We start from the raw sequence: 27609 nt of genomic DNA on the forward strand, positions 1-27609 counted from the left end.
GTGGCAGCAATGGTGGCAGTGATGATGGCAGTGGCTTCAGGGGTCACACAGCATTAGGGTAGAACTGGAGCCTGTGAAGTTGGCCTATCAATCTGACCAAAGCATCAAGCTCTCTTTCTACATTATCCTGCATCTCCTTCCAACTCGATATTCTTCTCTGATTCTCTGCATGACAATGTCTGCCGACTCTCATAATTCCACTTGGATTTCACAGTAGAAAGACCTTGTCTGGAGAATCAGGAACGAGATGTAAGCCAGTCTGAAAAGAAAGAGGTTGTTCTGGGTGCAGTGAAGAAAGGCATGTGCTATCTTTTGGTTTAGTTCCAGGTCATTAGGGACTTGGACAGCAGGCAGAGGGAGCCCTGCCCTGGCTGCCCACTACCGGCAGAAAGCACTGGCTTGGAAGCCCCTCAGCTCCCTACATCGCCTTGTTTGGGGGAATGAAGACGCTGACCTAGATCTGCATTCCTGCTGCTCACAGGAGCAGCTGTACTTAAAAAACATCCCTGATTTCAGCTGCAGAGAACAGCATGGAGGCCATTCCCATCTGGGTCAGGCATTCAGAATTCCCCTCAAATCTCATCCCTCTTTGTTGAAAGGAGATGAGAAGGACAGCAGCCCCAGAGACATGGCGGCACTGAAGGCAGGAGTGTGTCGTCTGCTAGTGGCCCACTCCGACTGTTCTGGGCCCTGGGGATACACACACAAAAAACAAACCAGTCCCTGCCCTCATGCTCTGCAGAACAGATGGGGAAGAGCACAGACTGTCTGCTGGGAACTAAATCCCAGGAATCCTGAGCCATTTCAAGCAGGAGAGATCAGGGAAGGCACCATGTAGGAGGTGCTGGCACTGTCCTTGGAGGAAGCTAGGGATTCTCTGGGGCCCAGGTAGGAGATGGAATTCAGGCCTGGGGCATGCCCAGCAGGCCAGCATGACCTGCACAGCTATGAAGGAGTGTGGGAGCCAGCCTGGCAGGGACTTCCAGGGCCAGGCTGAGTTAAGAGGCAGCAGGGAACCAGTGATGACTTTTGGGGGCAGAGTTTTAGGAAACGCTTCAGTTGAGGCTGGCCACAGGGCAGGGCCAGGAGTTTGTGGCCTTCCTACCTAAGTTTGCCACTGGTCTGTGGTCAACTGTCAGCCAAGTCTCTGTATAGGGGCCTATTTTTAGGTCCCTCTCATGTGATGGAAAACTCTAGGATCTAAGCTGGAGCTTTAACATTCTGACAAGCTGCTGAACACCGATTATCTCCCCTTGGAGTTTGTTAAGCCCAGTTCCAGCTAAATCTGCAAAAAAAAAAAAAAAAAAGATAAAGGGCCTGTCTCTAGCACCAGCGCCACCTAAAGGGATGACCCTGGAGACCCCCGAGGGTCTCTGCCTTGATTCCTGGGGGCTTGGCTGCTTTCACCTTGTTCTCCTGATATTCTGTGCTCCGCTCAAGGGCACATGTCTGTGCCTCCTGCCCCTCTTTCTCCTCCCTCCCCTCCCCCTCTTCCTTCTCCCCTTCCTCCCTTGTCCCCACCAGGAAGCACAGCCCTGGAGGCCTTCTTTTGGTCTAGAAGGAATTTCAGTGACCACCAGAGCATTCTCTCCAGCTTCCTGGTGGGGGGAATGTGTGGCTGGCACACTTCTGGCTGCTCACTGGTGCCCACTTGCTCAGAGCGCTGTCTTCTGCCACATTTCCTTTGGGTATGACCCAGGGGTAGGGCCGTACTAATCCAGTCTTTGAGGCCTCACATCCTGGGCTCAGCTGTGTCCCCTCTCCCTTCTCTGTGCTCCACCTGCACTGACTCTCACACCTCCTGCCCGACCCGTGCCTCCTTCCCTTCACTCATGGTGCTTCCCCAGGGAAGCCTTCCCTGACCTTCTTCAGGCACCAGCTCTTTGTTGCTCCGTGGCCTGAGACATGTCACACAGTTTTTCTGGGCTTCAGTTTCCCCATGAGGAGAGTCCATCTCTGACATCCTCCCCAGCCAGGCTTCTTGGGCTCTCCTTGAAGCTCCCTGTGGTAGTAGGGGCTCCTCTTCAGGTCCCTTCAGCCCCGGGGGTGGTCTTAGCAGTGCACATGACACAGGCCCTTCAAGGAGGCATTCCCGTACCCAACCTGAGGCCGGCACACAGTAGGCACTTCAGCGTCTTTTGAACTGGATGGGAGTGTGTGTTGGGTGTAGACGGCACTATTGCCTGCCCAGGCCCCAACCCCTCAGGATGCCTACACTCTTGGTTGGCCATGTAGAAGCTGTGGCTGTTTGCCCAGCCCAGGTCAGGTTCTCATGGTCTCCTCCTTGCTTTTCAGGTTGTACACACGCACAAGCCGCACTTCATGGCCCTCCACTGCCAGGAGTTTGGCGGAAAGAACTATGAGGCCTCCATGTCCCACGTCGACAAATTTGTCAAGTAAGTGTGTGGGCTAAGACCTCAAGTGAGTAGAGTACATGGGAATTCCTGGTTCTTTGTGGGGTCCATTATTCCCAGGGCCTAGACAGCAGGGGACCCCATTGTGGGCTAGTCAGACCCCCTCCTGAGGGCTAATCAGACCCCCTCCTGTGGACTGGCCAGCAGAGGATCCCCTCCTGTGGACTGGCTGGCAGAGGACCCCTTCCTGTGGGCCAATCAGAGGACCCTCCTGTCCCACTGGAGGGGTGGAGCCAGTTCAGGCCTCAAAGCGATGCCACAGCCAGCCCCAATAGGCTAGGCATCCTCTTCATGTTGCTCACCTTTCTGTAGGGAGCTCATGGGGGGTGGCAGACAAAGGCCTGCCCACCCAGAGCTTTACAGAGGGAGATTCCTTCTCCCTCAGCCCCTCCACTGCAGAAAAGCCAAGCTGGCAGTGAGCCAGTGCCTTCTAAATGGGTGTGGCCAGGTTTCCCTTCTGCCAGCAGGCATCTATAGGATCTCAGGGGGGCTCTGGGCCTTGGATGTCAGGACAGAGGCCACAGAGCCAGGGCTGACCCTAACAGCGCCAGGGTTTTATCCAGTGGTTCATGAGTTCCTGGGAAATGAGGTGATAACTGCATCTTCTGAGACCTTGTTTTCTATCTCATGGACCTTGGAGCTGGCCTAGTGCCCAGCTCCCAGTGTGGCTGCTTACAACCTTGTAGGGAGTGGAAGTGCTCGTGAGAGTTTCCCACAGGACAACCTGGCCTGGCCAGCAGAGCATGGTGGGGCCACAGTGACCAGGTGTGAGATGTCTGGCAGAAAGGGAGCAGGGGCAGGGGGCAGGGTGTATGGGCTGAGCTGGGCCTCCTTGCAGCCCCTGCAGCCATCAGCCTCCCATTGGTGCCCTCGTTCTAGGCACCTCTAGGTTCCTCTGGATCCAAAATTCTAGGCAGACTTTCCAGACCTTAGAGCTACTGTGTCGCCGTGTCTGGCCTCCCAGCTCCAGCAGGCATTTTGCAGGGCCTCATAGACACCATAAGTGGACACACCAATTTTTAAAATTCTTTTTCTTTCATTAAATATTTCCCAAGTACATGTATAAAAATTTAGCACTCTTTTCAAAAAATTTTAAGACATCTTTACTTAACATTTTATTTAAAGTTTCCAAATCCTATCCCTCTCTTCCTTTCCCCCTCCCTGAGACAAATAAACAATCAGACAGAGGTTACACACGGGCAATTACATAAAGCATTTCCATACTAGTTATTCTGTACATGAAGATTCAAATAAAAGAAAAAGATAAAAGAAGGGAAGGGAAAAATAGTCTGCTTAATCACGAGTCCTTTGGGATTGTCTTGGATCATGGTATTGCTGAGAAGAGCCAAGTCTATCATACCTGATCATTGCAGTGTGGTTGTTACTGTACAGTGTTCTCCTGGTTCTGCTTACTTCGCTCTGCATCAGTTCATGTCAGTCTTTCTAGGTTTTTTGGAAATCATCCTGCTCATCATACTTGTATACCACAAATTGTTCAGCCATTCCCCAGTTGATGGGCATCCCTTCCAGTTGTCATTCTTTGCCACCACAAAAAGAGCTGCTATAAATATTTTTGTACAAATAGGTCCTTTCCCTTTTTTTCGATATCTTTGGGATACAGACCTAGTAGTGCTATTGCTGGATCAGAGGGTATGCACAGTTTTATAGCCTTTTGAATATAGTTTCAAATTGTTCTCCAGAATGGTTGGACCAGTTCACGACTCCACCAGTAAGCAATGCATCAGTGTCCCAGTTTTTCCAAATCTCCTTCCCCATTTGTCAATTTCCTTTTCTGTCCCTTTGGCTAATCTGATAAGTGTGAGGTGGTACCTCAGAATTGTTTTAATTTGCATTTCTCTAATCAATAGTGATTTAGAGCATTTTTTATATGACTATTGATAGCTTTGATTTCTTCTTCTGAAAACCATCTATTCATATCCTTTGACCATTTATCAACTAGGAAATGACTCTTCTTTTTATAAATTTGGCTCAGTTCCCTATATATTTGAGAAATGAGGCCTTTATCAGAGAAAACTTGCTGTAACATTTTTTTTCCTGGTTTCCTTTTTCCCTTCTAATTTTGACTGCATTAGTTTTGTTTGCAAGCATGCCAGTTCTTGATGACGGAGTTGGAAGAAACCAGCGGACTTTGCTATGTTACTTAATAGCCAGAGTCAGCCTGGAAAGGCTGGGGAGGCACAAAACAGTGAAGAGAACACATGCTGCTGAAGTCAGAACCTGTATTTAAATCCTCTGACTGTTTGCACCTAGGTGTCCTTGGGCATATCACTTAATCTCTTGGGCCTCGGTTTCCTTTTCTGGAAAAGGAGGCTCTGTTCCTGCAGTCCTATTGGAGCTGTATGGGAACTTATGACTCCATTCCACTCCAGTCATAGGCTGTGGAGACTGAGACTTTCACAGTCCAGGAAACAGGCAGAGAAGAGCCACCCAACTGAGCCCCCTCCCCTAAGCCCAGCTATCCCTATAGACCACTCCTTGCACAGCTTGTCTTTAGCCATTGAGCCCATGGCCCCTCGGGAGCTGGTGCCACTTTGGGCCTCCTCCCAGGTTAGATGTGAATGAGTGGCCTCACTTGGGTCCCAGCCCCACATCAGATGCCACATCAGCATCGGAGTCTGGAGGGTCTTTGCCAATGGTTGGGTCTAGCTGGTTCATGTACAGATTAGGAGTCTGGGATAGGGCCACTTCGTGCCAGAAGCCCAGGGTGGGTCTAACGCTATAGCCTGCCTAGGGAATCAGGCACTCCCCTGAGGACCTGACTGAGTAACGCAAGAGTCTGTCTTTGCTGTTCGACTCCCCTGGTGAGCCTCTGGCGCCACCTGCTGCCTGTGGCTTGCTAGTGCCTGATGGAGCTGCAGTCCCCTAGCTTTGGCTTGCAGAGCCCTTGGCAGCCATCCAGGGACCCTGAGAGCCCAGGGGTGGCCTGGGCCTAACCTTCAGTCCGCGCAAAGAGCAGGCCTTGCAGCGCTGGGTGCAAGCCTTCTCTGTCCACAATGATGAGATCCTGAGGTGCCCAGTGTTAGGCCCAGTAGATGTGCCCTGTTAGCATCTGGCAGGGAGGCCAGTGTGATGAAGGGGAAGCTGTGAGAGGCCATTTGGGTTCTTCCCAGCTTCAAGCTTTTCCATCTCACTCCCACCCCCCCCCCCCATCTCCCTGGACCCCAGCTCCCCAGGTCTAGTTGGGTGACACCAGTCATGATGGGACCAAAAGAGCCTATAGGGGTGGGTGCTGGCTCCCACTGGCCGTGTGACCCTGGGTCAGTCTCTTCCCTTCCTGGGACTGTTTATGTGTAAAACAGGTGGCCCAGGAGTCCTCAGATGCAAAGAAGCCGGTGTAGGGAAGGGGGGAGCCCTGCACTGGGATATCTGCTTATTTGCATGGGCTCACCTGTAGTGGCAGCTGTGGGGGAGGGGCTCCCACTGTAGAGATGAAGAAACCAGGTCACACAGCTTTGAGGGAAAGAGGTAGGGTTCAAATCCAGGCTTCCCTGACTTCTGGTCAACCACTTTATAACATGCTTGAGGCAGCCAGTGGTGCCATGGGTAGAGCACATGTCCTGGAGTCTGGAAGGTTCAGATACTTATTAGCTGGGCGACCCTGAGCAAGTCACTTCATCTCTGTCTGCCTCAGTTTCCTCATCTCTGAAATGGGTATAATGATATGGTAGATGGGAGGATCAAATGAGATTGTGTTTGTGAAGTGTTTGGCCCAGTCCCTGACACACAGTAGGTGCTTAATAATTGCTCATTTCCTCTCTACTGCTCAGCCACTTGAGGTGGTCACTGTTGGTGATTCCTGGGATGTCCAGTCTCTGTGCAGTCCCCTGCTCCCTTGCCACCTTTGGGATAGACTGGAGAGTTGTGGCTCATGGAGCTGGAATGGGGCCTGAGAGAGGGAAGAGGCTTTGCTCGGGGCCGCACAGGGGAGGACTGACTCTTTTCCTAGATAACCTGCTGCTCTGGTAGGCCCTTGAAGGTCTCCTCGCTCCTGGGCCCCCTGGGTGATGTGGTATGGAGCACACCTACCTGCTGTCCTTGAGAGGGAGTCCACAGTCATGAGGGGAGTTACTAGCCAGTGAGGTAGCAGCAGGGAGGAAGGGGCCTTGCCCTGTGGACAGCCAGCCTCTTGGTTGTGCAGAGGAGGTCAAGAAAAGACCAGGTGGCCTTCTGGACACAGCCCACAGGTGTGGAAAAGCCCCACCACCCTCTATGATAGCACTTCTTGTGGGCCTTATGCATTATGGGGGCCTTATGCATGATGAGGGCCTTGGCTCTGCCCCAGCCCCACTTCCTCCATCACACCCCGGATCTTTGGCCCACTCTCAGACTTTGGGACCGTTTTCCAAACTGACTTTCCCTGGTACTTAGAAGTGCCTCCACCAAGAAGGACCTAGGCCCGCCCCATCATGCTCCCCCTTCATTTTCCATGGAAATGGAGCTCCTTGAGGCCAGGGACTGTCTTTTGTCTCTTTCTGTATCCCTGTGTTCAGCACAGTGCCTGGGATGTAGCTGGCACTCAACTTGCTGACACACTGACCCTATGCACCAATAGCAAACTGACTTCCTTTCCTGAGCTCAGATTCTCAATTGACTTTCTATTCACATTCTTGGATCCTCCTATATCTTGCTAACTTAAACAATCACAATCACTCTCCAAGTCTTTGCAGGCCTCTTAGGGACAGACCCATTGGGCTGCAAACTCATTTCCAAGGCAGCCTCTGGAGGCCAGTGTGAGCAGGGTCTGCCTTTGGCAAATACCCCACAAACCCAGAAACAAAAGTGGGTGTGTGCTCTGTGACCCCTTACCTCCTTAGAGTCACACATGCCTGCCCCCTTCTAGGGGCCCCCTACAAACCCAGCCAACTCCGTCTAGAATCTCAAAGGCTCACCAGGGCAGCAAGCTTGAGAAGCATTGTCAGATCCCAGAACATGGGACCTTGGCTTCAGCGAAATATGCCAGGTGCCAGCAGGAATCCTTCCATAGCACACCTGGCCAGGGACCTTTAGGGAGGGCCTGACACATTCCTTCCAGACCACCAAACAGTGCTATGTAAGGGAGAAAGTATGTACATGTGCATGCGTGTTGTATGCATGTTTGCATGTGCATAAATGTGTGTGTGCACTTGCAAGTCAGCTTAGGCCCTGCACTCTTCTTGCTAGTGAAGTGTTCAATCCCCGAGGGTAATGGTAACCCCATTTCCGATGTCTCCCAAATCCTGATTTCTGATCTCTGGAGGGGCTCATCTCACAGACAACAGATGCAGCTTTTCACACTGGGATTGGCTGTTTTGGGGTCTCTGTTTCTTGAAAAGTCTTGGCCGAATCATCTGCCTCCTGTTTTTTGGTGGGAGGTGGATTGGGAAGAGAGAAGAGATAGCTCAGCTGAAGGGCTGGGATACTAGGGCAGTGTTCACCTATGTAGGATTTGTCACTTAACTCCCAATGGGACCTTGGGTAAGTCATATTCTGTCCGGGAGCACTAAAAGGATGGTTGGTGAGCATCCAGAGAAGGAAGCAGTGATCAGCAAGTCATCCTGGCCCCAGTGAATCCCAGGTCCAGATGACCACTCCCCTCCCCATCCCTAAAAGCAAACCAACAATCTTAGTACCTGAGTATTAGTATGAGGGATTAAAAAATCCTCTTCCTGAATCTTAGACAAAAGCCTATCTGAAAATGCCCCTCAGCACCAGGAGCCAGTCAGCTTTTAGGGATGTGAATGGGAAAGTGAATGAGTGCTGGAGACCCACTGCAGGCAGATGAGCGGAGGTGGTAGGGAGCTGGAGTCTAGCCTGGAGGAGGAGAAGTGGAAAGAAAGGGACCCAGGAAGGTATGTCTCATGAAAGAGAAAGGGACATATTCTGCTTGGCCCTGTAGGGAAAAGCTGGCCTCCATAGTAGGGTTAGGGTTACTGACCTAAGGAAAACCCTACTTAGTATGTGAGGGCAGCCTCTGTCCCAGCTCCCTGAGGGCAGCCAGACTGTCCTTCTACGTGCAGTAAGGAAGCGCTGCCAGAGCGATACAAAGAAAGGTCTAAGCACAGTTTTTGCCCTCAAGGAGAACACTTCCTAATGGGAAGACAGCCCTTAAGTAACTAGGGTGCATTCAGGATTTTATATAGAGTGTAAGTGCAGGTAACTAGGAAGGGCTTCCTGCTGAAAGTGGAATATGACCTGAGATTTGGAGGGAGCCAGGAGGCTGAGATGATGTCACCCAAAAAGGGCTGACAGCCAAGGCAAATGCCCAGAGTCTGGAGACAAGAGTCTTTATGCGAGGAATAGCCAGGAGGCCAGAGTTGTTTGACCATATCATATAGAGCCACATGAAGAAAGCTAGAAAAGGTAGGAGCAGGGCAGTTTATGAAGTGCTTTAAAAGTCAGAAGATTTTGTATTGGATCCTGGAGAGTGGTGATGATAGTTGCCATTTACGTACTGCCTCCTATGTGTCAGGAACAAGACTAAGCACTTTGCAAATATCTCATTTAATAGAGAGCCACTGGAGCTTATTCAATGGGGTAGAGGGTGCGTGATATCATCAGATCTGAGCTTTAGGAGGATCATTTTTGCCAAATGAAAGATGTACTAGAGAGAGGAGAGACTTGAGGCAAGTAGACCCTCCCAGAGAATATTGTAATAGTCCAGGTATGAGGTGATGAGGGTCTGCCCCAGGGTGGGGGCAGTGTCAGAGGAGAGAAGGGAGTACATTGGAGAGATGCTAGAGAGTTGTAATGGAAGAGAGATGCTGGAGAAGTGAAACTGACAAGAGATGCTGGAGAGGTGAAATGAACAGGCCTTGGCACCATATTGGATCTGGCATTTGAGAGTGAGGAATCGCAATGAGGTTGGGGGACTAGGAGGATGGGAGGTGCCTTCAATACTAGGGAAATGTGGGAAGAGTGAATTTTTGAGGAAGGAGAGGAGATACTGAGTTTTTCTGGACATATTAAGTTTGAGATGCCTATGAGATATCCAATTTGAGGTGTCCAAGAGGCAATTAGAGATGGGAGAGTAGATGCCAGCAGAGAAGTTAGAAATGGATAAATAGATCTGAGAATCATCTTCATAGAGATAATAATTGAAGCCATGGGAGCTGAGGCCTGCCTCACTGATATCCAGAGTTGGCAGGTGTGATCCAGATAAAGATCTAGCAAAGGAGAAAGAGAAGGAACAATCAGAGAGGTAGGAGGAGAACCTGGAGAGAGCAAATGATGTCTTGGAAACCTAGAGAGAAGAGTATCCAGGAGGAGAGAGTGAGCCACAGTATCAAAGACCACAGAGGCTGAGGAGAATGAAGAATTAGAAAAGGAAGGCCATTGAGTTTGGCGATTAAGACAGTTGAGGGAAGCTTGAAATTCAGGGGGCAGCTAGATGGCGCCATAGTGCACAGAGTTCTGGGCTTAGAATCAGGAAGATTTCTCTTTCTGAGTTCAAATCTGGCCTCAGACAATTAATAGCTGCTCTCTGGGCCCGGGCAAATCACTTCATCCTGTTTGCCTCAGTTTCCTCAGCTGTGAAGTGAGCTGGAGAAGAAAATGGATAGCCTTTTCAATATCTAAGAGTAGGACATCACTGAAACAACTGAGCAAAAACAAAAAACCTTGATTCTGCCAGCTAGGTGGCACAGCAGATAGAGACTGAACTTGGAGTTGGGAACATGTGAGTTCAAATCCAGCCTCAGATGCTTCCTAGCTGCGTGACTCTGGGTAGTTTACTTTACCCTGTTTGCCTCAATTTCTTTATCTGTAAAATGAGCTGGAGAAGAAAATGGCCAACTCCTCTAGTATCCTTTCCAAGGAAACCCCACATGGGCTCACAAAGAGTCGGACATGACCGAAGTGATTGATCATTACACTCCTGAGGTTTGGGCTCCTGGCAGATGGAACTGTTGTGCCCTGTGAGGTGCCAGCGGGTGGAGGAGGGTGGGGGAGCCTGTTGGAGAGGTGTGGGTGCCTTGATTTTCCCAGAGAAGGCCATTGGAGTCAGGAGATGGAGCTGGAGATGGTCTCAGAGCCAGGTGGAAGACGGGCAGCAGCCTCTCTCCCACAGAATGATAAAGGCCTGGGGGTGCCAGAGGGGCTGTTGACTAGTATCCTTAACCCAGTCCCTGCCATACAGTAGGCACTTAATAAAAGCTCCCTGACTTGCTGAACAGAAAAAGGACTTTGTGATAGTGGTGCCAGAGAAGCATCTTCCCTTGTTTGGTGTCTGCAGTCTTCGTTTTGTCCAGAGAGAGGGCGTGTCTAGCCGCTGCAGAATTCAGAAGGTGAGGGCTGGGTTCCTGGCTGGTTTTCTGGGTGGGGATGGTATTATCTGAGCCCATCCCTGTGGGTGGGCAGTAAGTCGAGGGGGAGGGGGACAGTCAGGAGTGGCCCCTCTTTCTAATCACTGTCTTCAACTCCTGTTGGAAAGTCCCCTCAGTGAGATCAGGGCCAAGAAGAGGGGAGGGACCTGAGGCTCTAAGCAGGCCTGTTATATAGGGTGGGTACACACACATGTGTTTGTCTGTATGTGTGGGCACATGGTCTGTGTGTGCAAGCATTATGTATGCATGTGTGTGAATTGCTATACTGTGTGGATGTATGTGTGTGGGTACATGGGAGCACATGTGTATGTGCACATACTCAGTGTGCACATGTGTATGTAGAATGCACACATGTCCATGTACAAGCATTTGTGTATGCACATGTGTGAATTACTGTACTGTGTACTTGTGTGTACATGTATGTATATATGGATACATGGGAGCACACACGTGCACATGTAAGTTGTGTGTGAATGCTATGCTGTGTGCATGTGTGTGCATGTGTATGTATGTGCATGTATGTATACATGTATGTAGATGAAAAGTGATTTCCTTCCACTAGCTTCTTTACTTCTTCATATTTGAAAAAGTCCTTTTTGTGAGTTTCTGGGGGTGCTAATGGAGCGTCTGCCCCAGGTGACTTGCCTCTTCTTTCTTGTTTTTTCTCCATCAGAATGCAGTGTGTTTGTAGTTGTGAATCCTGAGGCACTGGGGCCTTAGGGCACAGCGTTGGCACTTAGGGGCGCCTTGGAGGCCATGTTGTCCATCCCTCTCCTTTTACAAACGAGTTCACCAGTGACTGTATCTTAAGTGCCCACTGTATGCCAGGCACTGTACTAACCACTGGGGATACAGAGGCATAAGGAGATTTGATTCTGGTGGCTGAGATGATGCATACACAGGTGTGTCTAGATGCAGTGACCTCGCCCACAGCCAACTGCCTTCTCCGCAACACTTTTGGGTCAGCCATGTCTGCCCCACCTGGGGCCCTGACCTCTGCCTTCTCCCATGGTTTACTTCCAAACTTTGTCTGCTTTGGGGCTCAGAGCCCCCACCTATCCTAAGAGTGTCAGTCTAGACCATCTCCCAGGCAAATCCCAGAGGGAGAACTGGGGGCTTCACAGTCCTGGCTGCCCATTGGAGACACCTAGACCCAGCCCCTCTGAACTCGGCAGCTGGGCCCTGCTCTGCACTCTGGACTTCCCCTGTGTTAACACAGGCCCTCTTGTCTTCCAGAGAGCTCCTCTCCAGTGATGCCATGAAGGAGTATAACCGGGCACGTGTGTACCTAGATGAGAACTACAAGTCTCAGGAGCATTTCACGGTGAGTCATCCTGAGCTGCCTTCCCCAGGGAGAGCAGGACTCCAGGCCTGGGTCTGCCCAAGGACTTGGTGGGAGTGGGACAGGCTGGAAGCCCAAGGATGGCTGTGTGGAGAGGCCCTGGCCTCTGGTCCCTCCGCCTCTAGTAACTGTGCTGCTTAATGCTGGGCAGATGGGGGCGGGGGGGAGGGTTAGTGTCACACCTGAACTTGCAACTGGACCAAGTCACTATTGGCAGTTATGGAAGCTTGGACTCCACATATGCACATCATGTCTGGAAGCTTGCAGCTTGAGGGAAACTTGGTTACATTCCACAGAATGAGCTACCACTCCCCCTCCCCCGTCACCCCTGTCCTTGTTCCCATCCCCATAACTCTTCTGCTGGGTCAGCAGAGAAGGCACTGGACCTGAAGTCAGTGAAACCCAGGTTCAAATCCTACTTCAGACATTTATAGCTGTGTGACCCTGGACACACTTTGTAACCTCTTCTGCCTCGGTTTCCTGAGGGAGGTGGACTCAGCGGTCTCTATGGATGTATCTCAGGCTAAATTCCAGATCCTTCTTTCCTGTGAACTCTATGGGAGGGTTGGTGCCAGTAGAGAAGAAGCACTCCAGAGGCGGCCTGGCAGCTCTGCTTCATGGCATGGAAAGGCCAGCCCAAGGACAGGTCGTGCCTATAAAATTAGATCTTGTGGAGAAAGAATAAATGTTGGAAGGGAATTAAATACAGTCTTCCATGTGTGTGATGGGGGTAGATGGACAGACAGGCAGATGATGGATGGAAAGATTGACTGCAAAGGGCAGGAGACTGGTCAGTCAGGGATCAGCAGAAGGAGAGAAGGTGGGAGATACCACCTCAGAGCTCTCTCCTTGGCCCCTCTCTTACTATGGCACAGGCTGGAGCCCCATGGAGGGCTCTCAGCAGTCAGGACCCCGGTGCGGCTGGCTTTGGGCCAAGGTGACCCTGGAGAGGTGGACCTGGATCGGGGTCTGGTGCCTGCTGTCGGAGCATTTGGGGAGGTCTGAGGGTTCTTGATGGGGCTGGCCTCGCTGGTTTGGGAGCTCATGGTCTAGGAGTCCAGGACTGATGGTACTCCACTGCTCTTCTTACGATACTTATCGCCCCATGGAAGCCCAAGGGACTGGGAGCAGACTCTGAGGTAGCAGATACACAAGGGGAAACAGGCTGGTTTCACATCTACAAGTTGGACCAGGCCACACCCCCTTTTTTCTGTTCCCCCCTCCCCATTGCCATTAGGATAAGTATCCCCCTCCCCCCACCAGGTTCCTGTTACTTCCACTCCATACTTGGTCTTGTTTGGCTAGTCCCAGGATGCATCATTCCCTCTCCTGCCTTCTTGCCTTTGTAGAGACTGCCAGGAATGCTAGAATCCTGACCTCCTCTCAGAGTCCAGATATCCAGGCCCAGCCCAGGTATCCAGTCCCGGCCTGGGCACTGCCTCCCACATGAAGCTTTTGGTGATTACCTAGTTCTCAGCCCTGCCCCTCAGTAGTCTCAGGCAGGAGCTGAGAGGTTGGATTTTAGGCACCATCCAGGATGGAGACACATGCAGCCTGTGTTAGCTTTTGCTAAAGAGATTCATTCTGTTTCCTGGGGTATCCACTTTGACCTGATCCCCGGGAAGATTTTAGCCCAGAAAGTCCTCCCTTTGGTGTCCTCCAATCCCACTCAGGGAACCATCCCAGGATGGGTACCCCCTTCAGACCCTACCCAGATTAGCCTGCTTGCATCTCCCCCTTCCTGAGTCATGGATGCCTTCTCAAGGTGCCCAGGGTGGGCATCCTCTCCAAGCATTGGCATGCTGGGTCCTGGCTTCCAGGGGGTGATGTACATCCCTGGAAGTTTGGGATCAGTTGCAGGCTGGGAGAGCCACACCTCCAAGGCATCCAACCCCAGTAGAATATCCTGGTGAGTGGGCATCTAGCTATTTGGAGCTCTCTGGGGGCAGGAAGCTCACCTTCTTGTGTTTTGTCGTAGAGTTCCCTGGTGACCTCATCCTTCTTGCAGAGAACTGTCAGCTTCATCTATCCTTTTGACCCACACTCAGTGGCTGCCCCTCATCTTCATTTTCCTGCTAGGCCAACATTTAGAGCTCTCTATGTGGCCTCCTGGGTCTGGCTTTGGCCCCTCCTGAGCCCTGCCCAGCTTTTGCCCTGCGGACCATTGTCCTGACCCCAGGGGTCAATCAGCTCTAGGCGTCCTTACCCAGTGATGGTGAGCTGGCATGGAAGAGAGGGGCGGACACGGGTGTGCAGGGGACAGGGGGTGGCTGCCCATTGACTTGGTCCAGTGATTCTGCCTTGCCTTTCCCTGCAGAAACTGCCCTGAGACTGATCCTGGCATCTCTGCTGTAACAGAGGGCCAGGCTTAGAGGAAAGTGATGTCCTTGATTCTGAGAGAAAGGCAGAGTTAACTCTTGATGGATTAATGGAGTCTGAGCATTATTTTTAGTTAAGTCTGCTTCAGGTAATTGGCCATTAATTGAAAAAGGAAATTGAATTGGCTTTATCCTGTTGGTTAGCGCTGTGCTCATTCTGCAGAGGGGCAGCTGCAGCTGAGGCTGGACACATTCTTCTCTTTCCAAGCCCTGGCAGTATGGGGCTGAGCAAATTTGGAAAGAAAGGAGGAAGGAAAAAGTCAGGAAGAAAGAGAGTGAGGGCGGTGGCTCCTCTACTTCCTCTCTGGTGTCTGGACTGTGTTTTCACCAGGAGATGGAGCCAGAGGCTTGTGGAGGAAATCCCTCCTGGATCCTCAGGATGAACCTCTTAACACCAAGCTGGTTAGCATCTTCCAGATGATCACCAGAGGGGCTCATAGAAGGACACTGGAGTGGGGGCCTCCATGTTGGGAGGGCTTGGACATCCTAGTGGCCGCCAGGACAAGACCTTAGAAACTGAAACCCATGGAGAGGACGGTGGAAATTAAACCAGACTTGACCTGACCTGGAGCAGAAATGGGCTCTGCAGGGGGTACTAGTCAGCCACTGGAGGATCTGGGAATACCACAGGGTGGGCAAGGAAGAGGGGAGACCACCTGACTGCAAGGAAGCATGAGTACTTGAGTCCAGGCCCTCCCCAAATGCTTCTCCCCCTGCTCTAATCAGACCCACCCAATGGGTCATTTTTCCTTTTAGCCTCTTGTATGTACAGTAGGTGCCAAGTGCAATTCTTGCCTCTCTTGATGTCCCTGAGGGGCTCTGTTTGTCTTATCCAGGTAATTTAGTGCTTTGGTTTTCCCTGGAGGATTTAACCCTTTCATCTGTAAAACCTAGGTGCTACGGTGTAATTAGTGAGTTCCTCTGGCTGCCCCAGTCTTACTCTCAGCTCTTCTCTGAGTCCTGAGTTCTAATCTAGTCTCAGATGCTCAGTTGCTATGTGACCCTGAGCAAGTCATTTAACCTTTGTTTGCCGGTTTCCCCAAAATGGGGATGATAATAATAGCCCCTGCCTTGAAGGGTCACTGTGGGAATCAGCTGTTTATTAAAACATGCTTAGAGCGATGTCTAGAACATAGTAGGCCTCATATAAATGTGCATCCTCTCCTTCATCCCTACTGGTGACCAGCTGGGGCAAAGGAGAGAGGTGCGGAGTCCTGAGTCCAGTCCCACCTCAGACACTTACTAGTTGCATGACTTTGGGCAAGTCTCATTCCTCCTCTGTAAAATGGGAGGTTCTGTAAGGCACTTTGGTAACCTAAGGTCAGTGATAAGTGTGGTCCTCCCTGGCCAAAGAGGCAGAAACACAGGTGACCCGAAGCTGCTGCCCCAGTCACAGGTCACAGTTCACAAACCAGGACATCCCAGGACCCAGCCTGGACTGAGAATGGAGGAGCTTCGGGGGATGGAGAAAACACTCGATTCAGGGAGGCATTCCAGCATGGCACCAGGGGAGCTGTCACTGGGCCTATGGCCATTTCCACTTTAACAGTGACAGTAATAATGACTAGTGGTTGGGCTCTGATGGAGAGTGGGAGGGAAAGAGACTGGCCAGGGGGCTCCTGTAGTCATCCAGGGGGAGGCAGGGAAGGCCTGGGTGAGGGTGCTGTCTGTGACCCTGGGCTGTGACCTTCTTTCTCTTGTGGTTCTATATGAACCTGCAGATGGCCTCTGGCCTGAGTGTCACCTCTGGCTTGTGGGTCATTCTGGGGAGCTTGCGACACTCTCAGAGTTGGGAAAGGAGCAGGGAGGGGAGAAGTCCAGTGGGCTCACCCCTGCCCCTGAGGCCCCTGTGGTTGAGCGATTGAGGAGACAACCTCCAGGTGGGTGTTTCTTTAGTCTCTCTACACAATGTCGATTTAAAGCCAATACCCAGCACCAAATGCTGCAGGCCAGCTGCTTAGCTTTCTGAGTTTCAGCAGCTGATGATACTGGTACATCTGTGGGATGTAGGATTCAGATCCTGGGACAAGGCCCCCCTCCCTCTGACAGAATTCCAGAGCTCTGCCCTGCTCTCCTGGGTCAGCAGGTTTTCACTGGCTCAAGAGCAGCCTTGAAGCTGAACCCAGGTGCTTTCTGTTATCCAGATTCATGGGGGTGACTGGCCCTGTCCCCAGCAAATCTTGGTTCTGGGGTTCTTGGTTAAAAGGAGACATGTGCACCAGATGGTGGTCAGGGCCTGAGTACTTGGCCTCTGAGCCTTGAATGCAGGGCCCAGGGCCTCCTTCCCTGTCCCCGCATGGCCCTGTGACTCTGCTAGGATAATTGAGCAGTAAAGCTGGAGCAAACAGAATGGAAAAATTGTGGTAGAGCAGCAGCCAGAGGGCTGGTTTGTTTTAATTTTGAAAATGCTAAGTGTTCTGTGTTCTAAATTTTTGAGTCTCTTCTTTTGGACAAGAGGCTTGACTTAGAAGGACCTGTGAGGGTCATCATTGAGCCCATATGGAGATAGGTACAGACAAATCCTGGGCTGGACACCATGGAAGGGGCTTGCTCAGCCCAGAGTCTCTGACCAGCTGGAAAAATCCCATGGAACCAGCTTTCATCTAAACCAGTGGGTTCCTGTGGTTCATGGCCTAACAAGGCTTTGGGCTCAGGCAGGCAGCCTAGCCTTTCAGAAGCATGTGAACCATGTTCCCTCTCAGGAAGATGCTTGCCATCACGTTCCTTTGGATTCAGAAAACCAAGATGCCACCGTTGTTTGTGAGATTTTTGTCCTGGGTGAAGCCAGAGAGAAAGGCAGAAGGCCCCCCCAACTCTCCCGGCTCTGCCCCCCGTCCCCACTCAGGGCTTCCCTCTCTCCTTTCATCCCTGTAGACAACTGACTGATGCTGCCACCATCTGTATCCACTGACTTAATCTCTGGCAAACGTAACCAGACATTTTCAGTCCATCGGTCAGTCAGTAACAAGTATTGATTAAGCACCTACTGCTTAATCAAGTTCTTTGCCTAGGTGCTGGGGAAGCATCCTGGCCTCAGGAAGCTTATATCCCAGCAGGAGAGCCAACACAAACATGTGCAAGTGAACCGTGAGACAATTTCCAAATCAGCACTCTTCCTGAGGGGGAGGGAAGGCACCACTGACAAGGGCTAAGCCAGCCCATCCACAAGCATTGCTGAAGGCTACCCATGTGCCAGGCATGGGGCTCTGGAGAAGGCTTTCTTGGAATTTTGCTTGTGTGACCAGGAGAAGTGGCCACCCTAGTGGCTGGCTTGTGGTTTCTTTGGTTTCCTGTCTGAAAGCTCTTTTTTGCTCATTAGTTATGTACTGGGTTCTCAGGTGACTTCTTACCCTTTTTCAGAGTCAGTTCATTGATGGCAGGGAAGTTTTCGCTAGCCATCTTCCTTCCCAGTGTCCAGCCTGAGCCAGCACCCCCAATATGTAGCTCCCTGAGCTCTGTGGGCCATGGCCTTCTCAGATCCTGGCTGATGTTACTACTCTCTACCTCTCCCAGCCTAGATCAGGGTGTGAGGAGCCCAGCCCCCTCTGCCTCCCTTTTCAGCAGAACCCTCTCACTACAGTTTAGGGAAGTCTGGTCCAGCCGCTCCCAGTGAAGATGGGGTGAGGAAGCTTGCCTTCCAGGTGTTCTTATAATGGTATTAGAAGCAAATTCCCATGTGTTTTCCAAGGTCAGTTTTACTACCTTGGAGAGGTAAGCGTGAGTGACGGGGTTGGGGGGGTGGTATAGTGTCCCTAGGCCTCTGCAGCTGTCCGTGTAAATGTGAGCTGTGGACAGTCCCAACGTCCTCAGGACTTTTTCTTCATGCCCAGTCTGAAGGTAATCCATACCCAATATGCTTCAGGCCCTCCCTGGACCATGCCTCTTCACACTGGTCACACAGTCAGAGGATGCCTGGCTTGCTGTGTACGTCATTGTTTTTTTGAACAATTTTTATTGAAGATTTTCATCATTTTTGAAAATACTGCTGTGCAGTGACTCAGGGGGCTTTCCCTTGGCTTATCACAAAGGCACAGGTCTTTCTCCTTTCAATCTAGATTTTCCTTTTCCTATTTGTTCATCATTTCAAAATCAGCCTCACTTTGTAATTTAGACAGCATGTTCTTCTGCTTGTGAAATTCCAATTTTGTTATCAATTAGAACCAGTGATTATTTTTACTTATTGTAGTATGAATCTGCAGTGAGACTTTGAGGCCAGAATTATAAGTCACATGCTTTAGAATTTGTATGTTACGTGCATTTAATGGGCAGAATTAAATACACCCCATCAGTTTCTGAAAATTGGAGATGTTTCCCTCCTCTCCAAAATTTCCGTGAGATACTGTGATGTCTTCCACTGACAGTGAAGGGGATGATGGGACTAAAGTACGTGTGATGAACTCTGCTGGTGTGGTAAAGGAGAAAGTGGCCTCCTTGGCTCTTAATGAAAAGGCTAACTGAGTCAAGAGAGCCACAAAAGGGTAGCAGTGGGATACCTAAAACCTGTATGGTGTTTTCAGTGTGTCCACAGCTTCAACCCTAAACCAGACCAAGCTGACACAGGTGCATGGGCCTGAGGCTGGTGTCTGACTGTCATAAGCTGCCCAGGCACTGAAATACCCCTCCCCCACAGCTTCCTCTGGGTATTTAGCTACATTATTTCCACAAAACATTTTAATTTTTCAAATTTAAATTTAAACCTGCTTCTGCCACATTCAAACTTTCATCCTAGATGTCACTAAGATCGCCCTCAGAAGGATCTTTGGAGGTGCACATTCCTGTCTAGCAGCAGCTGATCCTGCTGCTTTCAAGGATGGCAAACCAGTGTTATGAGGTGAAGGCCCCAATCTTTGAGTGTTTCGGAGAAATGACAGCCAAGGCTTTCTTCAGCCTGCTGTCATGGTATGGGCGAGGCTTTAGCTAATTTTGCCCTCAGGCATTTAGAGGTTTAGCCACTGGTGCATTTGTATTAAGTATCACAGGGAAAGGGGGGGGGAGGAACAAACCAGATTAAGCCTATGCATGTGTTAGGCCTGTGCTGAGTGCTTCGCAGCCTCTCCTTTGGTCTTTTGGATCATTTTTCCTTATCCCTGGTGTCTCTAAATCATTTCTGCACTTATCCTTTATACCAAGTCTTTTTTTCCCCGTGTCTTATTTGAGGCTGATTGTTAAAGATTCCCAGAAGTCCTGTTTTCTTTCATACCTGCTTCCTTGTTAAATCCTTGGGAATCTCCTTGGCAGACTTGCCAGGGCCCACTCAGCCAGATGTGGAGCAGTCACAAAGAGACCTTGTGGTCTGGCCCCCATGTTCCCCTGATGTCTCGTCCTGGGCTGCAGCTCGGCCTTGGGGATGATGGGGTTTCCAGATGCCATCTTGGTGCTGCTGCTGCTGCCACCTGGAAGCCTCCTCTGACCGGCCAAGTCTGTCGTTCCTGCTCTCTGCCTCTTCCAACTCTTTGGCCTTTGCTTCTCTATTGCACCTCTCCCCAGTGTTCATAGAGGCTCGGTGAGGACAGGGATAACCTTCTTTTAGTCTCCCTGTTCCCTAGCAGGACAGAGTGCTTACAATGGGGATAGGCATTGAGTAAACATTTATGGAAATTCAGTTGCTTTGGAATGAATCTTGAGTGGCTCATCTTAATGGGGAGTCAGCTAAGCCCAGAGAGGGCAGGCATTAAGCACCTAGTCATCAGTCAACATTTATGGAGCACCCTTGGTGATGCAAAAAGAGGCAAAAGACAGTGCTTGCCCTCAAGGAGCTCATGGTCTGATGGGGGGAGTGGGCAACACATAAACACAGGCAGAGTTGGCACATACATGGGATAAATAGGAGATGATTAATAGATGGAAGGCTTTCTGTACAAAATGGGATTTTAGTAGGGACTTGAAGAAAACTGGGAGGTTGGTGGTCAGAGTGGAGGAGGGAATGTTCGAGGCTTGGGGGGTTTCAGAGAGATGCCCAGGGATGAGAGACGGAGAGTCTTGTTCATGGAATGGTCAGGAGGCTGGGGGCACTAGAGCAAGGAGAACATTTTGAGAATAAGGTGTAAGAAGCCTGGAAAAGGAAGAGGGGGCCAGACCATGAAGGGCCTTAGTGAAACTAAACAGAGCACTTTGCATTTGATCCTGGAGGCAGGAGGGAGCCATTGGAGTTTATTAGGAGAGGGCATGACGTAGTCAAACCTGGACTCTAGGACAGTCTCTTTCGTGACTGAATGGAGGATGGACCAGAGGTGGGGGAGAACTGAGGCAGGCTGACATCACAGCTCGTACAGGAGTCCAGGGGTGAGGTGATGAGGGTCTGCACCAGGATGGGGCAGTGTTAGGTGAATCCAGGAGATGTTCCAAAGGTGAAATCCACAGGCCTTGACACCATATTGGATCTGAGGGGTGAGCGATGGTGAGGAGTCCAGGGCAACACCTAGGTGGGCATCCTGAGGGATGGGGGCATGGGATATGCTCTGTGCTAATGGGGACCAAGATCACTTGTCCTGTTTTGGACATGTGGACTTAGCTAGACTAAGGCAGGGCTTCTCATCTACCCAAGTTCCTCCTACACTCACTGCCTCAGGAGGGCATGCTGGTCATTAAATCAAATGCTCCCTGCGGCTTTATTTCTCTCCAGTTTAACAGTGACCAGAAACTGAAACGCATGTGAATCAATAGGCCACATCAACCCCTTTTAAGGATGCTTTATGATGGCTGTAAAATTGGATACAGCCCCGGATGATGGTGGGCAATCCGTCCTCAGAGCTCCCCTCTCACTGGCTCTTAAGAGAGAGAGCAAACAAAGATGCCATGTGTGTTCACGAAGGCCCAGAAGTAAAGGCCCAGTTCTGGCAGGCCTGAAGCTGGCACCCACTAGCCTTTGGCCATCTTCTTGCTCTCTGAATGATTGCTTTAATCTGGGCCATCTAGTGAATGGTAAGCTACCATCTCATTTCCTTGAGCAAAGTTGGTTGGTCCTGAAACCCAGAACTCTTTTTGTTGGTTCTGGGTGCTCCCATTCTGTGATCCCCATCACTGCCAGGGAGTCAGGCAGGCCCACAAGGTCCTGTTGAAGATGTAGCCTCCTCTGACCTTGGAGTCCAGAGATGCCACAGTCCACCCCATCTGGGGGTGCTATGCCCAAGCCCTGGCCCTGCCCCCACCCAGTGGAAGCCCCACTGTCACAACAGGACACTGATCCAGCCCCTGAAGCCCCAAGGCCCTCATTCATGTCTCTACTCTTCCACAATTTCACCCTAAGTCTGTGTTTAGAGATGCTTGTGGGGCACATCCAGCTGGGGAGAAAAGAAGGGGCTCTCCTCACCACCTTCTGGCACCCTGGGTGTATGAATGGGAAGATCCTCTTAGGATTGGTGCTTCTCTTTGGGACTGACTGTGTCCTTTCAGTCCTTTGCCTCATGAGGCCTAAGTGTGGCCCGCTGAACAGCATTACATCATCCCTCTTGATCTGATCTATGGCCTCCTCCCCCTACAGGAAAGAACATAGATCAATTCTGGGGGCCTAGGACTGAGGCACAAGCAAAAATGGTCCTGATTCAGGGGCTCAACAAGTTGTGACCAGAGATAACCTTTAAGAATCTCAGCTCGCTTGGGTCATTCAGCCAGAGTGGGCTTTCTCCTCAGCTCTCCTGGTCCAGCCTAGCCCACCTCCATGGGCTGGCTGTCTCTACAGCTTCTTCAGGAGAGCCCCCAAGGTCTCTCTCTGATGGCCCAGCTGGGCCGGGCCCAGGCCAGCCTAACCAGGCCCTCCCCTGTGGACGTGGAGCAAGTGTTTCTCCTTCACTTTCAAGGCTTTCCAGCAATCTATTGATCAGCATCTCCAACAGCACAGAAATAATGTGTCTAATTTAACTGGCCACATAGAAGAGTATGGAAAAAGCATCACTTATCCCTTGAAAGGCCCAGGACATCAATAGAGGACATAACATTAACGACTTTCCTATACGCCGCCTTCGAGAATGGCTAAATGAGGAAGAAATTACAAACTTATTTCCGTATAATTTCCACAGTTGTCTTGTTTCTTGCAGCAGTAAAGTAGAAGCCATTCAATGCCAGTAGGAGCTCTTTCCCAGTATTTGTCTGCCCTGGGCAGCATGGGTCAGGAGCCTGCCTGAGGGTGGCATTCGGGGAGACCTGAGCCCTTGTCTGACTCAGGTAACAGCTTATTTCTGAGTCTGAGAAATAAAGGTGCCAGGCTCGGCTTGTCCCGATCTGGCCCGACCTGGCCTTGTGTGTGCTGGCTATAGACTGCGGACCCTTAGTGGGTGGGCCAGGGCTCCAGGACTAGGTGAAGCCCTGCCCCTCTCCTCCCTCCCACCCTGTAGCCATTCTTGGGTGCCCAGACACCCCAGCTAGTTCTCCCAGGTGGTGCTCAAGGGAGTGATGCTGTCCTGAAGGGGGTCTCCCTTCCTGCAGAGGATGGAGAGGGATGAGAACATGCAGCTTTGAGGGTCCCCATTTCTTGGCTTCATGCTGACGGCATCATGTGCTCAGCCACTCAGGGATGATGGCATCTGTTCAGCCTGTGTCTGCCTCTCTCCTGGGCAGTGATGACCCCTGGGATGTCCTCTGGCAGAGCAGGGCCCTGCATGTGCTGGTTACTGTCCTTTTCAGGTTTGCGTCTCTGAGGCCACACTCACTAGGAGCAGGATGTCTAGCACATTTCTGGGCACACAGAGAGGAGGTGTCCACCTGCCTTGCTAGGTAAAGTCCAAGGGTGTAGGTGTAGTTTAATCACAGCCTTTCTCAGTCAGGACCCTGGACAGAGTACCAGGACCCCAAGTGAGATGCGTTGGGAGTCTCCAAACAGCAAACTGAACCCAGAGGCCCAGCTGGTGTCTGATGGGCTTTGCCCTTTGACGTGAGTATGAGTGCTTCCCTTCCAGGAAGGGCAGGTCGGACAGCAGTGGCCTGGGAGGCCCCAAAGAGGTGCCCTGGTTCTGCCCCTTAGGAAAGTGGCTTCTCCTGGTGCTTCTCTCTTTCCCCTGCAACAATTCTACGACCTATGGAATCGTGGTAGAAAACCCATTTTACAGAAGGGGCAGTCAAGGCCTACTTGCTTCCAAGGGGAAAGTTTGTGTCAGAGTTGTGATTTGAACCTTAGTTTTTTTACTCCATTTCCAGCACTTGATCACCTATAGTGGGTTGCCTCTGAATAAATGTCAAACAGCTTTGATGTCCTCACCAGGTTTTCAGGGCTAGAATCCAGACTGGCCGCCTAGGCACATGGCTCTGCTGAAAGCCTGCCAAGTTGAACTTTGAATGAATCATGTGAAACTTAAGCAGTTCCGGGTGAAGTTTAGGCAGCTTGACTGATCCACTACAGAAAGAATGTCAAAATCTAACTGCCTTGCAACAAATCATGCCAACAAGCTTGCGCTGAGTGAACAATGAGGGACAGGCACCAGGGATACAAGCTTGGGTGTCATTGAGGTGTGGAGAAGAGAAACCCAGAGTAGAAGTGACCCAGGATTGGTGGACTTTATTCCAGAGCATGGGATGGGTGGGGCACTAGTGTGTTTTCAAAGGATGGACTCGCATGAGGAAAGTTTGGGACAAGATGAGGGCAGGCGTGAGGGGTAGAACGTCGATGGAGGGACACACAGATGAGATTTTGTCATCAGAGGGCCATGAAGAGCCCCTGTGTGAAGACGCAGCAGATGAGGAGTGCAGGAAACATCACAAGCCTGTCACACACACACAGACACACAGACACACACACACACACACACACACACACACACCAGCTAACTACTTCTCATTTCACCTTAGTTATGGTTTCATTCTGTTAGAAAGAGCAGTTGTCATCAGCACTGGATGAGGTAGAATTGGCTACTCCTGCAGAAGTGACAGCTGCTTTTTGGGGTAAGTGGTCACTCCCTCCTTGAGTTTATGGTAGAGGAGAGAGAACAGGCATGATTTTGATGTGTACCTGAGATTTGGAGCATCCTTAGCAGGTTCCCAGAGAGGCCACCTCAGATCCTGTGGCTTTAGCGGAAGAACTCTGCCTGGATAACCTCAGGAATGAAATCAGAAGAAGAAGGCAATGGGATGACTGGAAGTGCAGGGGGCTAGGAGGCTCCAGATGGCAGAAGAGGTGGGTGCCCTTCTCCAGGTGATTAACCGTGGCTACTGACTTCCCCACCCCCATGGGGTTAGGGATGCTGAAGCTCAGAACGAGCTAAGGCTTGAGGAAAGGCAGGAATGACACAAGCCATTTTAAAACTATGTTAGAGGGAGGAAAAGGGTCAAAGGAGGGAGTGAAATCCTTGTTTAGGGTCAATGCAACAATATTGATTAACATCTTACTGAAGACACGGTTCTTCAGTTCTTAAAATGTGTTGCTTCTACCAAGAAAAAAGACCTTTGGACTGGAAAGGGCAGAACCTGGATGACTGTCTCTGGAGGGAGAGAGATAGAGGGAGAGAGAGGCATTCATTGCCCAGATCAGCTGTGAGATAGAGGGTAGGAGAGCCCTGAGCTGTCCGTGGTAGATGCCTATCCTTTGGCCCAGGTGCTCACTTTTCTCAGTTGTGTGACTGCCAAGTCTTCCAGTGGGCTATTTGAATGATCAGTCGTAGACTTGTAAAAGGAGGGAGACACACCACCCGACTGAAGAAGAGGACGTATCCTGATTGTCAGAAGGGAGAGAATGGAGTCTGCAAACTGTGTCAGTGACCTGACCTTCTGCCCCTTGGAACATTCCATAAGAGAGCAGTAAACAGTGGGGGAACATGGAGACCAAGGATCCAAGGAGCCAGCTCCTGCCTTTCTCTTCTTATTTTTCCTGAAAGATTGCATTAGGGCCCGTGTTCCTTAGGGGCAGTGTTTGATGGTCTGTCTCATACTGCTCTTGTGGAAAGTTGTTGGATGGGAAATGGATGGTGAGATGACCAGACTCAGAGTAGCAGTGGGTGGTTTGAGGCCAGTTTGACAGGTCTCCAGTAAAGTACCACAGGGATTTGTGCTAGGATCTGCACTGTTGGACGCTTTCATGATTTGCTTTAATAAGAGTGTAGATGGCACGTTCACCAAATATTCATACAGTATAAAGCTGGGGTGACAGGACCCAAAAATGATCTTCTCAGTCATTCCATTGACTCTAGCCAGGTGGCATTCTTACCTTGGGGTAAATGGAGAGTCTGGCACTTGGGTGGAAAATAGGCCACTTTCCAAGGGAATGGGTGTGTGTGTGGTGATACAGCAGCTCAGGATGGAGTGGGCCACAGGCTCAGGAGGAGCCAACAGGGGACCATGACTCCCCAGGACAACCCACAGACAGGCAGAAGCACCTCTGTCCTCTGCCCTGGTGAGACCACATTTGGGCCATTCTGGGCTTTGCAGCAGCTGTGGTGGTGCAGGGGTTGGGCACAGATTGGAGACGCCCAGGGATTGTGGCCAAGCAGAACCTGGCCACGCTCACAGGCACTACCAGGTTTTGTGGGGAAGGTTTTTGTGTTTTCTTTTTAATTGTGACATTATAGCATTGTATTCATTGAAAGAAAGGCATTTTAACAAGTATCCGACTTTTTTTTCATGATTTTAAGAATTCATTCAGTCAGTAAATACTTATTAAGCACCTACTATGTACAGGGGCACTGTCCAGAAAGAGGCAGAAGACAGTCCCTGCCTTCAGGGAGCTTCCAGCCTAATTGGAGAAGAGGCCCTGCAGACAAACCCTTTAGAGGATAAACAGAGAAGGTTCTAGGAAGGTGGAATTTTAGCAGGGACTGAAAGGAAGCTGGGTGGTGTAGAAACGTGATTAGTTTTCTTTCCTGCTTAGCTTAACAGATAGATGGTGTGTGTGTGTGTGTGTGTGTGTGTGTGTACGCATGCATGTGTGTGTGCATGCATGTATAGGGGGTGGGGAAGGAAAGAAAGGGGGGGTGACTGTCCTGAAGCCTTATCATTAGATGAATCAACAAATAGCTGGATTAAGTACCTACTATGTGTTAGGAGATGGACCTAGGTAGAGTGTAGGAGATAATCTAGTTCTCATCCCCCCCCCCACCCCCACCCCAAACATTTTGTAGTTCAGGAAGTTGGTGAGTGACCAGTCCATGTCTCTGCAGGTCATGGAAGCATTCCCTTTGGCCTCCTCTAGGTCCTGGCCTAATTGGGAAATACAGACCTAGATAGATGGGTGGGTGGTGAGGGGTCTCAGAGACCCGGCTTCCTCACTTGGCTCTGGTACCCAGCCCTGCCTTCTAGGCCTCCCTCTAAGGCAGGGCTATCACTGTCCTGTCTAATGGACATTTCAGGCATTATGGGCCATCACCTCCTGCCTCAGGGCTAGGCCTCCTAGACTTAGCAGGGATGGGAGATACTTGGGTATTTTCTCTCCTCTCTGCAGCCTTCATGGATGGGTCAGACTTTAGACCTTAGGGAGAAGAGGGGGATGACTGAGGGGGGTAGCCCCTGGACTTAGAGCTCCTGGTGGTTCCAAAGAACTCTACCACCTCCAGGGTGATCAGGAAGCTGAGCTCAAAGTGTGACCCCTGGGACTGGTTGGCCATGATTCACCCTGGATTGGTGCGAGTGACAGGAAAAAATGGGGCTTTCAGATTCGCTGTCTCATCAGCTACTGGGCTTGAGGCAGAGCAGCAGAGTGAGCGTCCTCTGCCAGGACTTAGGCAGGCCCTGTTTTGATAATCAATGAAGATGCCCTCCTTGGTCCATTAGCAACTAGACTTTTCTTACTCTTACACAGAATTACCATTGGAAGCCTGCATTAGTTAGACCATGAGAGAGGGGAGAAAGGGTAGCAAGACACTGATGGTGGGATCAGGACCTGCTAGCAGGCCCCTTTCTTGCTGGGTGATGCTCCCAGGAATCCTTCCTTCTGGTTGTGTTAGGATTTCAATTCTCCTTTTCAAAGAGCTGCGACTTTCTGTTTTGGGTTTGTCTGGCTGAAGAAAGACTAGATCCTTCCATCTCCTGACCCCTGCCTCCTACCTCCAAGGATAAATGCTGGAAAGTATGGGGAGGAGTGAGTGTCCCCAGATCTGAGACACTTATTCCCTTGGCATTGAGACAGGCCGCCCCATCTCTGTAAATCTGATGACTTCATAACTCACTCCTGGCGGCCTCTACCACCCCAGCCAAGATCAATAGAGCCACTAGGACTCCAGAGTGATGCATTCTCTTCC

The 27609-nt window shown here is 50.8% G+C and overlaps 1 protein-coding gene across 5 annotated transcripts in view; it reads left to right on the top strand.

Annotated features, from left to right (window-relative positions):
* The window catches only part of INPP5A (inositol polyphosphate-5-phosphatase A), a 227238-nt gene that overhangs the window by 89168 nt on the left and 110461 nt on the right, over positions 1-27609 (top strand). For all 5 annotated transcript variants that reach the window (XM_072629126.1, XM_072629123.1, XM_072629124.1 and 2 more), the window contains 2 exons: positions 2296-2396; positions 11972-12059. In XM_072629126.1, coding sequence (XP_072485227.1) covers positions 2296-2396; positions 11972-12059 — 189 coding nt within the window. The remainder of the gene's footprint in view (positions 1-2295; positions 2397-11971; positions 12060-27609) is intronic.

This window comes from Notamacropus eugenii, chromosome 1, assembly GCF_028372415.1.
Source record: "Notamacropus eugenii isolate mMacEug1 chromosome 1, mMacEug1.pri_v2, whole genome shotgun sequence".
NCBI lineage: Eukaryota > Metazoa > Chordata > Mammalia > Diprotodontia > Macropodidae > Notamacropus > Notamacropus eugenii.